General features: G+C 42.2%; 3 protein-coding genes across 4 annotated transcripts; all 3 read right to left on the bottom strand.

Moving 5' to 3' along the window:
• Window positions 1-490: 490 nt before the first annotated feature.
• Window positions 491-3,143, bottom strand: upp1 (uridine phosphorylase 1). The gene is made up of 6 exons (XM_068758219.1): window positions 3,103-3,143; window positions 2,401-2,512; window positions 2,144-2,306; window positions 992-1,201; window positions 742-888; window positions 491-648 (listed from the first exon to the last, which is right to left on the bottom strand). Exons 1-6 carry the CDS (start codon window positions 3,141-3,143, stop codon window positions 491-493), a joined length of 831 nt encoding a protein of 276 aa, XP_068614320.1.
• Window positions 3,144-5,298: 2,155 nt separating this feature from the next.
• gra (granulito) lies at window positions 5,299-13,746 on the bottom strand. Of its 2 annotated transcripts, none has more exons than XM_068757147.1 (7): window positions 13,719-13,746; window positions 6,930-7,012; window positions 6,757-6,815; window positions 6,393-6,450; window positions 6,080-6,186; window positions 5,919-5,977; window positions 5,299-5,698 (listed from the first exon to the last, which is right to left on the bottom strand). In XM_068757147.1, the coding sequence occupies exons 2-6, from the start codon at window positions 7,009-7,011 to the stop codon at window positions 5,930-5,932; spliced, it is 354 nt and encodes a 117-aa protein (XP_068613248.1). In that variant the 5' UTR covers window position 7,012; window positions 13,719-13,746; the 3' UTR covers window positions 5,299-5,698; window positions 5,919-5,929. The 2 variants fall into 2 exon arrangements, with proteins under 2 accessions (XP_068613248.1, XP_068613247.1); XM_068757146.1 differs by lacking the exon at window positions 13,719-13,746 and adding an exon at window positions 8,112-8,149.
• Window positions 8,785-11,034, bottom strand: rbm12bb (RNA binding motif protein 12Bb). Its single transcript, XM_068757138.1, has one exon. It carries the CDS (start codon window positions 11,032-11,034, stop codon window positions 9,139-9,141), a length of 1,896 nt encoding a protein of 631 aa, XP_068613239.1. The 3' UTR covers window positions 8,785-9,138.
• Window positions 13,747-14,321: the final 575 nt, after the last annotated feature.

Genomic DNA, 14,321 nt, shown 5'->3' on the forward strand with positions numbered 1-14,321 from the left:
CAGTGATGGTCGTTACGCGTCATGCTGGCGATGTCTGATTGTATCCAATCAAACATAAATCAATAGACTTCTACTGTCATTTGGGCTCGTCGCTTCAGGGGCGGCCACAGAAAATCAACCTTAAAACGCCCCCCCCCCCCCTATCATTACACAAAATATGTTTATGGATAATGGACCATGAATGTTGAATAAATGAGACATTAGATGATCGTCTGCTATATGACATTTTTATTCAAGTACAAGAGGAACAGTAAACGGTCTCTGGGTTTATTAAAGCAACAAAAATAAAAGCATGTTTCCCCATTTAAAACTTCAGTTATTACATTATTAATTTTATGCGTGGCTGCTTGTGCGGAGCAAACGTGTAAACATGTTTTAACTGTTCGATATTGCATTGCACCACATTTCCATCAATTTAGAGATAAAACACCCCCCCCCCCCCCCCCCCCCCACAACATGCTTTCCCCCACCAGTGTAGTCAACGTTGCACTTAGTTATGTACTTGTACTGCTTCGGCCTTCAGCTGCTTCTTTATGTAATATCCGACCAGTATCTGAATACGCTTTGCGTAATCTTGAAGGACCTCATGAGAGCTGCTCATCTGATCCCCTTCCAGACGATCCAGTAATGTCACGCAGACCACCGCCGCTTTAAACACGAAATAAACAACATCTGTTTTTTTTTTTGTTTTTTTTGCAACTCACAGGTTCAAAAAATAATGCTTGCAGAGTCATTTCTCACCTTGCAGACCACTTAGGTTGCACATGGCAGCAAAAACGATTGACTCCATCTCAATATTACAGACGCCTGCATCATGGGCTTTTTTGAGGTATTCCCGTTTTTCCTTCTCGGTGAAGGAGCAGAACGCTCCGTCCATTCGTGCTTGTCCTTGGTGAATGATCAAATGGAGAAGGAGGAGGAGGAGGAGGAGGAAGAACATACACGTTAGAAAAGAACAGCTGATCTTGACCAATGCAATCAGAATTCAAACCTTCGTAGAAATCCATTGTGCACATCGTGTTGCCCATCACCGCCTTAAACTGGTTAAGCTCCTTGCTGCACTGCAGCAGCTCCTCAGCCAGGCTTCGGTCCAGGTCCGTGTTGCGTACCACCAACTTCCCCAGGACGATCTGCTCAAACTTGGGCGTGAAGGTGGGATCCACAGATTGCTTGGTGATAACAACAGTCCCAGGTTCAAGCCCTGAAAACAAAACATGACAAGTACCGGTACACACAGGTAGCGATTTAAGAACAACATTAAATGGCGCTCGGAGAGCGTAAACCTCCACCAAGCAGCCAATTCCTCTCCTAATTGGATTTACACCATCCACCAAAAGGTTCTAAATCGTGCTCGTCATCTTTATAATCCATGAAAAGTAAACGTGAATCAGAGTTGTGTGTTTTTAACTGATTTTGAATCCATAAATGGGTTTTCAATGTTAAAATGTAATATTTTTCTTGACCTCATTCTGGATCCGATCCAGAAGACATTTTTTCATGATGGTTCACATCGGACTCCTTTATGACTGATTTTTGGTGGGTGAATTACATGCATATTTTACAAGATATGATTTTTTTGGCTTCATTCACTTTTGACATGATAAAAATCATTTCTAGATATTTAGCTTTATAGTCTGAGCGCCTTTAGATTAAAGGCCCATTTCTGAGCATTTGAACGTAAATGTATAAGAATGGCACCAACACCCAGCACTCAGTAATTTGGACCTCACAGGGAGACTAAATTAAATCAATTACCTCTTACAATAAATGTATTCCATTACTTTAAGAAGCACTTGGCAACTGGTGTCACCACTATAGTTTGATAAAACAATAATCAGATATGACCAGGCACTCAATAATGAAAAGCCTACCTATTCCACCTGATGTCCCAATGCGTATAATCCTGACATCTGTGCAATGTGCATAATGAAGGAGTTTTATTAGCTCATTCAGCATTATGGAAATAGATGGGCCTCCCATTCCATGCTGCAAAAAAAAAAAAAAAAAAAAAAAAAAAAACCACTGATACGTCACTCAAATCTACATAGTTTAAATAGGACGACAGCAAGAACAAAAAATTAACAGGATTCCAATAAGAAATTCATTTTACAAAACATCAATACGTTGCGATGAAACATCGTACATACACTGACAGAGAGGACCGGGCCAACTTTGTACATGGCATAGCGATCAGTTCCAGCACAGAGATCTGGGTAATCAGATTCAGGGTCTCCCATATCGAGCTCTGCAGCGGCGTACTCAATAAATGACTTCATCCTCCTTTGACTGCCCCCAACACACACGAACTGACAGAAAACACACAGAGAACATGAACATCTGCAGAGAAAGTTCATTATGGAGGTTTCTTTTTCTCAGTAAATTAAATACATAAACATTTGCCTTGACATCTCCGAACATTGCCGGTAGGTCGTGAGTTGCAGTTGCCAGGCTGAAGTGGTAGAGGATGTCGTCTTTCATTTGATCCAGGTATGGGTTGTTCACACAAACGGGGCTTGGAAACAGGGCGAGGAGTCAGTTCCAGACTAATATTTGGATTTAAGTTCTATTCTGTGAACGCCAGACATAATAATTACCCCCCCCCCCCCCACACACACACACACACACACAGTGTGCCCTACCCACAATAATCATAGCATTCAATTAAGACCTCTACAGATGCAGGCCGGATTTGTTTTTCACAGTAGTGATATTTGGATTAGGATTAAATTAGGTCGGTACACAACAGCACCTGCATGTATATTCATCCGAGTGAGGCTGTACGCTTTTTCTATGATAATGGTGTAGGGAAAGCAAAAATGTCACAGATCAATATTATCAGATTTTCAAAGAAAAATACATTAAAAAAAGATAAGTTTCATTTCTAGTTTCATTTTTATAGATGCCGCCAACAGCTTAGCGCACATGTGCATGTCTGTTCAGAAACATTAAAGCACTAGGATCGTTCGTTCGTGTTCGTTTTGACGCGTTCAGGAACCAACCCCAACCCTTATGAAATGAAAGCGATACTTTCTGTGACTGTGATGGGAACAGCAGCGGCAGTAAACGCGCACATTTAAGCAGCACCGACGCGCAACTTCTCACCTGCTGCGCGACTCGATCGGCTCCGCGTCCTTTGGCTCCATCCCACTGCAAAAAAAAAAAAACACACAACAAACACGCGTCCGAAAGACATTATCCAGCGGCCGATCAGAAAAACAAACCCTGACAAATAGATCATCAATACTAAAGGAATGAGCCACACTCTAAGTACAGGGACGGGTTTCAGTTCGTGCGCCACATTCTGGATGCTCAAACCAGACGATGCAGCGCACGGAACTTCGCGGGGGGGGGGGGGACAGGTGCCCCGTGTCAAAGTTCAAGACAAGGCAATAAAGAGAGCCAATTAAAACACCTGGTAGACTTCACCTTTGATACGTCGTCGCTCCCGGTCTCTGGCCGGAAGGAAGTGGATCGACCTTTATATATCGACCTGAACACTGACGTCACGCACGCTCCAGCCCACCCAGCAAGGTAACGCGCGCACGTCACGCACGCCCTCGCCCAGCAGCAGCGTTCCCTCCTCGGGGTCTGACTGTCTGTGACCCCGGCCAGCTGTTTCCACCTCCGGCCCGTCATCTATCAGGAGTCAAGCGAAGCCATTTCCGGAGCGAAAATGTACTTTCTGAGAAATAATTATCGGCAGACATCATTTTGTAACGTGAATGATGCAACGCTTTCCACATAAAGGAGACTCCTCGTTAGGTGTATGTGCTGCTGCACTCATATGTTCCTTTTTACTCTTTACATGCTCGAGCTGAAGTCGAATACTTGGCTTGAAGGGTTTCCAAGAATGTTCATACAATATTTGTATTCATGCATGAAAGCCTCTGGGGGGGGGGGGGGGGGGGCTCTAGATTTTTTTGCTACATTTTCAACTTTTTTTTATTATGTCGATGATTTATGTACTAAGGACTTTCAACGGAAACAAGACCGCAAGGGCTTTTTTTGAAATGCTCCTCTTAGACAGGATGTTTGACTGTACTTGTACTGCTCTAACATTTTATCTAATAAATATATTCATCATCATCATCATCACTGCGTCTGTTTCCATAAATCACCATACCGGTTATTTCACTTTGCCGGCATTACACCGGGATGTGTCACGGTTTGTTGTTGCAGCCTGAGCGATTTGCATTTCTAAAGACAAACATTATTTATTACTAATGTGGATGCCAAACAGTTTGCATCACAAGGAGTCAGACCGTGACACGTTTGAGGACTTACATTAGTTTGGGAGATATGAAACGATTGGATAAGAATCATACAGCTCACCTCTGTCAGTCTTTCTGTTCCACTGCCTAAACATTCAGTGAAATGGTTCTAATCTGCTGTTGGGATGATTTTAATGCTTTATGAGGTTGTGTTACAACCCACTCCACCCCGGGCAGTTATTGTTTAGCTATAGCTATAGAGGCAATTGTGCCTTGCAACTAGTAGGGGAAAAAGAAATCACATTTTGACTGAGAAAATAAAATGTAATCTGAGTCTTGTAATTTAATCTGCAACAGTATAGGTGGGAAAACAGTTTATTTTGGTCATACTGAGTTTTTCTGAACTGTACATTGAACAGATCACTGTTACAACCATAATGAGTGTTCTGCATATTTCACTGGTGTGTCTCACTTTTATTTCGAGTGCTATTTTGAAACACAGAACCTACCTAGAATAATCTTTAGCTTGTTTGAGTTTGCTGTAAAGGATGAAATGTCAAGGAAAGAAAAAGCTCCAAAAAACAGAACTATCGATTTGGATTGATGTTTAGTGTGAGGTGAAAAGTCCAGAAAATATTAATTTCTATTAAAAAATGTAAAAGAAATGTGCATAAATAACAGTGAAACGGTCTGACTATTTGATCATTGCTTTCATTCAATGTCTGTCATCAAAACATTTTTTTTTTTCATGGGTTCAATATTCTGAATAGCCCAGCCCTTGACTTGTCAAATGTCTCACTATCTTTGCAAGCTACTAAACCTGATTACTTGCTGCCCTTACACCAGACAGACTGAGGTGTGTCAGTTGCTGCCAATAAGCCTTAAAATATCTCACATACAACAGCGTCAGAGGTGCAGCAGAGATGGGCAAGTTTTGTCTGCACTCGTGTCAGTCGCAGTGACAGACATTTAATGAATGACTGAGGCAAAAGACATTCATTTATGCCGCTCTGAATATCAAGGGTAACACAGAAATGATCAACACACAAAACCACCACACAAAACGTTCCTTAACAGACGTTAGCGTGTTTAATTACAGACATCGAATCACAATGCTGATGACAAAAGATACTCACGGGTCGTGGGTAATTAGTTTTACCGGTAAGCCTCTATTATGAGTAATTATGAGTCTGCTTTATTTAGTTTCTTTGAATTTCAACAGTACTGCCACTTTGGAAAAGTAGCCATTCATTTTTATGTTAAGACCATTTTCTCAAACTAGAATGGCCAAAAGTGGAAGAAAATACACAATATTAATAGAGCTGTCTTTAGTACTACTTCAAATCTCTCAAAATAATAAATACTATAAATTAAATTAAAGTCACACACAAATCAAAGTATAAAAAAAACAACAACAGTAACACTATCTTGAGTGGTAAACTCACTATCCAGTGCAAAACGTCTTCAGATGCGTGAAGTCTTCATGCCTAAAACAGAAGGAGATTATATGTTACTTCTTCACGTTGTTCTTGTTTGCAACTTATTTTTTAGGATGCGATACCGAAAGCAAAAGCCGAACACCCGTAATAAAGCACACGCCTAAGACAATGTTTGTCTCAGCAGAGAGGCAGTTATTACGTCGCCTATATTGTCTTAATGGTGGGATTAAATAGTCACACCGTCCTCACGTCAGAGAACGAAACTCACATTTCTTACTTTTACACATTCCAGCTGCTTTCAGGAAGTTGTAGGTGCCCAACACCTCTCTGTTAGGACAGTGTAAAATTAAATGCTTTGGTTATTTTTGATTTGTGTCTTGAATATGAGTAAGTACAAAAAAAAACAATGAATATAAGCAACAAACTTACCGCCGTGTTTAGGACTATGGGGTGTTCTGGCAAGAACTCCGGCTTCTTCATGGCCTCAGGGCAATTTGCCAGACCAATTAAAAAGTCTCTTGTGTAAGATATTCTGCCTACGAAACAGAAAGAAAGTTATCAGAACAAAAAAGTTCTTGAATACAGTCCAATCTGGGAAAAGAAAGATGAAAGTCGTTCCTGAGTTTATGAAAATGCAGGCGATTCTGCTAAACACTACAGAAAATCACATTTTAACAAATATTAAAATTGTGTTTGCTGGCAAATAAATCAATTTTAATAACAGAAAAACGTTGCGTCTTACCTTTCTTCTGATTGTGCATGTTGACAATCTTGAAGAACTGTTCAATGCCAATTTTTGTCTATCAAGTACAAAATTAGAAATGTTTTCTCTAAAGCAACTACTTAATGAGTCATTTAATGGCAAAATGTAAGAAAAAGTCAGATAAATATAAAGCGCTGAAAGGACAAAACAACTTCTGGAAAAGAAAATTAACTTTGAATTTCGATTAGAAAAATTTACATAGTTCATTTATGAGTCAAAAATACAAAACATTGTATGATTCTTTGAACTTCTTCAAGGCAACGACTTCCTACTTCTATTTTGTATTAAACGGAGCCTATTGATGATAATAATAATAACAATTCTCTTAAAATAGTTTTCTTACCTCTTGATCAACTTCCTTCATCAGTGTCTGTGTACTTGTTGCACCTTTTATTTTGGGCTCTGATTAAAGTAACGGAAAGATCTCAAGTGAAAATGTTGTTACATATAAAAACCAATGCATTTTAAACTGATCCACGTTCCCAGAGTTGGATCAGCTGACGCGGGGCGGCTTACCGACGGCATCATGGAGGCAGCGGCGCAGGGGTCTCGCAGGCTCCAGGTGTTTCATGAGGATCCTTCTGCTTGATACCTCCATTCTGATGTCAGAAACGTGAAAACACGTGTTAGCGATAAAATGCTAAGTGCAGGTGGATCGGTACAACAAAGACACCCACCCAACCCCTCTGAAATGGACTGAAACGGCCCACTTCTGGTGTGAATCTACCTTGAACAGGGGGGCTGAAGCATATATTTTGATGCCCCCCCCCCCCCCCCTGGAATACTGCAGCAGTCTAATGATGAAGTTCTTGATGCTGTGAGGAAGAACGCAGTGCCCACCATGCCGCAGCTGACGAAGCAGCACATTCTCCTCACTTTAAGGCGATCGAGCTAACACTGAATAAACCTTATACGTTTGAGATCAAAGGTTTTACACCCCCCCAGTGCACGAGTTGGCTGGGCTGTGAATGAGATCAAGATGACGGGTATGGTGCCACTAGGAGTCTGTCAGGCTCCCACCTGTTTTAACATGCCGCGTCATTTACTTTTGTGTTTTATAATCACTGGTATTGAATAATGAAACCTCGTGAACTATGGCCTACGAGCTCACACAGACAGTCATTATCCTAACAACGCCCACATGACCTTTAAAGCTAAAGAGCATGAGAGAGGTGTGCAGTACTTTATCTATTCTTAATGGAGCTGCTGTGACTATTCATTTAAATTGGAATTCATTGGAGGTACGTTAATAATTAGATTTATATCATTGTGTTGCCACTTATAAAAGGGATTCTGGATCACCCCATGGGCAGATTGTTTGGGGGGGGGGGGGGGGGGGGTACAGGGGCTAAAAGATAAACTACAGTGAGGGGGGGGCAACATGGCAGAAGCGTCCTAACGGCTACCGGGCTAACTAAAGTTAGCTTAAGTAGGTAAATAAATACATTATAGCTACTTTCATACGTCTGATGTATGGAAAGCCTCTTTCCACCGAGCTGCTACTAACGGACGGGACCGTCACACACCATGCTGTCACTTTAACATTTACGCCATCGTTAATGTTTACGCAAGTAAAAAAATGTAAATAAACCTCACACTGATGCGGTGGAGTTTTAACATGAAAACTTCCCCTCATCGCGGTATTTAAAAAGTCTCAGAAAGAGGCGCAATAGTTCGATAGGAAGATATTTTTATCACCTGAAAATCCACAATATTGGCCCGGCGTGGATTTTCTGCGTTTTCGCCTCACCAGAGGAAATGCCTGCAAAACCCACAACTTCCTGTCAGACTGTCAAAATAAAATCTTTCAAAATTTAAGGAATAACTTTTGCGATCGGAAAAAAAGAGCAGACAAAGAACTTGGGGTTTATATTCGCTTCGTAACGGGCAAGTTTTAGAAGTACGTCCCAGAAACCCTCGTTTTAAATAAATCCCGCTCATAGTTAGTTTTGATGTGACTTACCAAAATAAATGAACTTATTTCCCTTTTCAAAAGAGCACAGAAGTTTCTGCTGATCGATAACAAACCCGATCACAAAGATGTCTGAAATTAGGCGACGCACGTACCAAGGATCTTAAAGCCTAAAATCTGTTTCTCAGCCTCAGTATGCATTAATTTCAGCTAAATTCTACACCAAACTATCAGCATGTGTCATTATTAGAGAGGTTCCCACCTTCAAAGGTATTTTTTATCGTTAGCAAGAGACCATAATTTGTATCTGCTGCTGTGCTATGTACATATGTAAGTCGCAAATTATTCAACATCAACAATCAGTAAGAGGAAAAAGCACAAATAACCCCTTTATTTTTTTTTATAATTAACCATCACTTTATTTGCAGTGAGATATACAAAGAAAAACAGACTCCTTAGTTTTACTATCTTAGGATAGTCAAATTAAATTTGCATTCATTTTCTGCTCCATTTCAATCAAACAAACAATTACACAAAAATATTTCAATGACAAAACCAAATATCTATAGTATTTCACTATAAGGTGAGCATCGCATCCTGAACCAATAATAACAAACAGTATATACATTTTAATTGCAGTTTCTAAATTCACTAAACACAATCACAAAGTAATGCCACACTTAAAAAAATGAACAGCATGGCAATTTTCTCTTCTTTTAAATCAACTTTGTTTAAAAAAAAAGAAAAAATAAAAGGTTCCAGACAAACCACACATGCAAGGGCATTTGGGATAAAAAAAAAGCAGTGTCGCTTTCACATAACCAGTAGCTGTATTTTTCTTGGACCTATTGATCTTCCACTAAGTTCCCTGATGGCGGTTAAAGCCTCCTGATAGGACTCAAACACTATAGTAGCAGAGCCTTTAGGCCTTCCACCTTGATGGTACTGCAGCGACACAGATCCGGGGATAACGCGGTATCCGTAGCAGAAGTCATAGATTTCTTCGTTTCTGATTTGGAAGGGCAAATTAACAAGCTGTACACAGGTAGACTCATCAAAGCCCTGCACTTGGGAACCAAAGTTACCACGAACGCCATTGCCTTTGGGCGCAAACTGACCAACCGAGCAGGCTTCGTGACTCCGGCCTCTGCGGAACTGACTCTGCATGTCAGGCATTGACATGTTACCATCGTGAGGAGTCCGCATGTCAGGATGCTGCGTGTCACCGGAGCGCTGGAATGCCTGACCGCTCCTGCCCGAATAATGCTCCTCTTTTGGCAGTGGTTCTCGCACAAATGCCTCTTGCGCTACCGGCGGTTCCACACCCAACTGACGCATCTGAGTACGGGAAATGCACTTCAATATAACTTCAGACCCAAGAAATCTTCGTCCACGAAGAGAACAAGCGCTCATCGCCTCTGCCTCAGTTCGGAAGACAATCACAGCTTTCCCAACCCCAGCGCCTTTGTGGTCACGCAGCACATACACCTTGTCCTCTGCGACATCAAACCCAAGGAAGAAGTCCATGATCTCGACTTTCCGCACATCAAATGGAAGGTTCCGCACAAACAGACACACTTTCTCAAAGTCATGGTCCTCAGTGGAGTACGGTGGAGGCATCTCCTGAGACTTTTCAAACTTTCCAGGTCTGTTGTTTGCGCTCTGAGATTGAGACTGCAGAAGGGCGATCATCTTCTCTCGTGAGATTGGGCGGGTATAAACCCATCGGTTGTAAAACAGCCTCTTGTCGGGGGTTAAGGCCCCGCAGTAGTCACGCAGACTCTTGAACAGCACAAACGTGGATCTGGTTCTTTTCTCATCGCCGTCAAGAAGATGCAGGATCTGGTCATCCTCAAGCTTTGCATGATTAAAGAGCATTTTGATGTCATCTTTTTCCACTGCAAAGGACAGATTCTCCAATATAACGCAGTAATCATCATTGGGGGGAGCCATGGATCTTGGCGCCAAAGGTGACTGTGATCTTGGGTGGAGTTGCGGAATCCTCTGACTGCGAATGGGCGATCGTTCCCTTTCGTTATTGACCGTAATTGAAAGTCTAGCAGCAACCTTGCCCCAATCCTCTGCCGTTGCCGTGGAAACCTCCACATACCTTGCCCCAATGTAGTTCCTGTCCCTCTTCAGGGCTTCACTTACGTCCCCACTTGATGCAAACTTGGCAAAACCTTTACCATTCTTTGTGCCATTTGGATTTTTCAGCAGGATAATTTCATCAATATATAAACCGCTGAAAAATTCATAGATTTCCGCTTCAGTCACAGAGAAAGGCATTCCCCTGAGAAACACATAGATGTCATCAGCGTTCGATTCCCATTGGTGCTGGGGGGGAGAGGCCTGCTCCAGCCTCCTGCCCACCTCGGGGTCCACAGATCTTCTCCCGTGTCTTGCGTTCTCCTCGAGTCTCCTGTTTTGATCCAGCTCGGCATTTTTCGTACTTCTTTCAAGGACGCTCTGCATCTCCGATTTACTACTAAGCAGCAATGAAATGGGTGACCCTTTAATGAAGCCGCCCGAGCGCGTCATGGCTCTCCTTGCGTCTTCATCCGATGCGAAAATAATGAAAGCCTCTTCGTGATCCCCACCAATTATATGCACCCCTCCATCTGGAATTTTGAGGCCAGTGAAGAACTTGCGAATATCCTCAGAGCCTGCCGTCATTCTTAGTCCCTGTAAACGGATGACGACTGCCATGCTGACTCTCAAACAACACCACCTGGAGACAGAAGGGTATAAAACAGCATTATTGCCAACAGCGCATCTCCATCGCCGCATCAATTTCCTGGCATTCCAAAAATGTCACCTCTAAACCGGAACAGGGTGTGAGCCAGAAGACACCATTTACCAACAAAGCCCACAACAGCCACTTTTAAAGCAGACAAATCGATATCGGTGATATTAACACAATCCAAGATATATATCACAGCATGTGCCCGAGAGAAACAAGTCCCAACACGCAATAACCATCTCCTCCTTTTTGGTATTTTCTCATTTGGGGGGTTGCCACAGAGCATCGTCTCCCTCCAGAACCCTCCTTCATCCTCCTTCCCCACACCAATCCCGTTGTCCTTGCCCAATGCATCCCATCAACCTCCTCACTGGCCTTCCTCTTCTCTTGCATGACAGCTCCATCCTTGGCGTCCTTTTCCCCACAGAGCGTCATCTGTCAGACACAATAACTCCCAAAACTATAAAACATAGCTGCGAGATTCATTGCGCAGCAATCGTGTAAATCAGATCCAAGGAAGACAGACTGGATGTTATTCTTCACCATGCACTCATAAAAATCCATCCAACACGCTTTAAGGGTTAGAAATGATCTGGAAACAATTATTAAGCCTGGTAGTATCAGTTTGATCAAAAATACTCACGCTTTGTGATCGAAATGTGCCGGAGGCTGCTCCATTCACAAAACGCCTTAGCTAAACACACTGTGACCTCTGAAAGGCCGAATGCAAACAGAATGAATCACCACCCATAAAGTCCCCTGGAGATTAACCACGACCAACATTTAATGTTGAAGACCTCTTGGTTAACATTAAAGCTGTATCCAGATGCTGCACATAACCTTAGCAGGTCAGAAACTTCTCCAGTTTACCAACAAGCATTTCAAATCCTTCAGCCACTAATGTTAACAAAAACTCGAACACCATATTTTTTACACATTAAGGGCATCTGGGGAAAAAACAAGTCCTTTAAACCATCTTGAAATGCAGACTTGAATTGATTCGGCTCTTCAAACGCGAGACAGTAACCACACATATTATTAGCATATTATTAGCTTTACTGCATCTGTAAGACATTTGATGTTGTACCAGCTGCATTCCAACCAAAGCAGTTATCACAAGCTACAATCCAACAGAAGCACTGCCGTCGCATGCTCCAGTCCAACCAACACAGGGCCAGCACCAGCCTCAATGAAACCAAAACAGTGCAATCATCTCGCACGTAAGAAATCCACCTGCATGTGGCTACAAAAATATCATGGTGCTGTCGGTATGGTTGGATTCGTTCATTTGAGTTTGTTCTTTGGCAACACATTGAAATATTGATTTAACTCCCCAAACTGTCCCATCGTGAGACAACCTTCCATTAGACCCATCACCCTTCTGGGCAATCTCAGGCCAAATCACCAAGGACGGAGTTTTCACTCACGGGTTCAAGCCGTTTCTCTGAACAAACATCCGATCACACACACACTGAATTTCCAGCCAAAACACACTCGCTGCAAGGGAAGCGCAACTTCACAGACATTACTGTGCACTTGCAAGACAACAAACAAAACAGGATGCCTTGTGACTCCATTTTCCTCCACAGCATCACTTCCAGGCTTTCATCCAGTAAGGAGCAGCTCCAAAATACTCCATTCATGAACAAGCAAGACCATGATCAGGATTGCAGTCTGTCCCTTCCAGAGAATGGCGTTCCGACCCCCCCCCCTTCTTGCCACATGCCATTTTGCGTCAGCACCATTTGGTCCTTAGTATTCCCGAGCCCAGGTTGGTGCCCCCCCAGTTCAGTGGGTGTAACCATCTTCTTGTGGTCTTCACATCTTCATGGGAAAGTATTGCTAGTTTGAAGACTAACATTTAACTTTATAAACTATTCTGCAGCTCTTCCAATCCTGATCATCCATTTGTAGCACACATTGGGATTGGATCCAGGTGCTGTAAAATACCCAAACAAAGACAAAAAAGCCCTAAAGCCAGACTAGCCAAATTAAAAATGCTATAATGCACGACGCTCCACTTCCTCTTTCGGCTTGTCCCGTCAGCGGTCGCCACAGCAAATCAACTTTCTAGTCGATTGCATGCTTAATTCTGGCAAAGTTTTATGCCGGATGTCATTCCTTCGTCATTATTTTTCAAAGCTTCTGAATGCTATGCTCTCTGAAAGCTGGATTGTTCATTTCAGTGCTGGATCTTCACTGTATAATTTAAATTGCTCAAATGCACCCGGTAACATCGCATGGTAACATTCGAGGACTATTCGGTGTGATATGTTGCTCTGATTTTTAAATGAACGCTTCACGTAGTCAATCAGCCTCTTGTCGGTACTTATGATCAGAGCTATCACACCATGGCTAACTTTGCGCTCAAACAGCGTCACGTTATGCTGGTAACTAAACTTGCATAATATAAAAATACTTTCATGAAGATCATAGTTTAACTTGGCCGAAGCAGCTCATCGGTGATGACGGCAGAATATGTCCATATCACCCGAACAACTATCAACAATAATCAAATCCTAGCTAACATTAGCACTGAAGCCAGCGAGGCCTTTAGCGTTAGCACTGGTTCATTTCGACCTGGAGGAATAACGCTGTGATATGTATTGATAACATCACAATAAAGCGATCTGACTGGAGTAAAACTTACACGATTGACACGCAGCGATTTAGTTGCAAAATTTACAACGGCGATTGGATCAATTCAGATTAGCTGTCGGTCGCTACGCTCGTCTCGACTCGACTCGAACAAAAATAAACGTCTTCTTCTTCTTCTGCTGCTGCTGCTGCTTCTTCTTCTTCTTCACTTATAATGGCCAACTGCAACCTAGCGTGAGACATATTACGACACCTACCGTATCGGAGGTTGTATGACACTACAACGACGACTACAACTAAATCGTACAAAAAATAAAGAGACCACATATTTTTATTCTCTATTTCGATCATGCTTTTGTGAGTCAGTGTGCGACCGAGAGAGAACTTAATGACTGTAATTAATTCTGTAATCTCATGGTCAACTCTTCCACAACATGCAACCATAACATCTTTCTTTAACTTCTCTTTTCTTCAGGACGAGTGAAATAATTAAATTCGCAATATCGGTGTTTATCCGACTTGTATCCCATTGTATTCCATGCCGGATATCCTGTCGCGGGTTCTCGCTATTGTCAGTGTTATTTTATTTCAAGGTAGCGAATTTGACCTACATATATTTTTAATATAATACACCACAGTGCCCTCCAGAGTTCGC

This window comes from Brachionichthys hirsutus, chromosome 3, assembly GCF_040956055.1.
Source record: "Brachionichthys hirsutus isolate HB-005 chromosome 3, CSIRO-AGI_Bhir_v1, whole genome shotgun sequence".
In the NCBI taxonomy this organism is placed as follows: domain Eukaryota; kingdom Metazoa; phylum Chordata; class Actinopteri; order Lophiiformes; family Brachionichthyidae; genus Brachionichthys; species Brachionichthys hirsutus.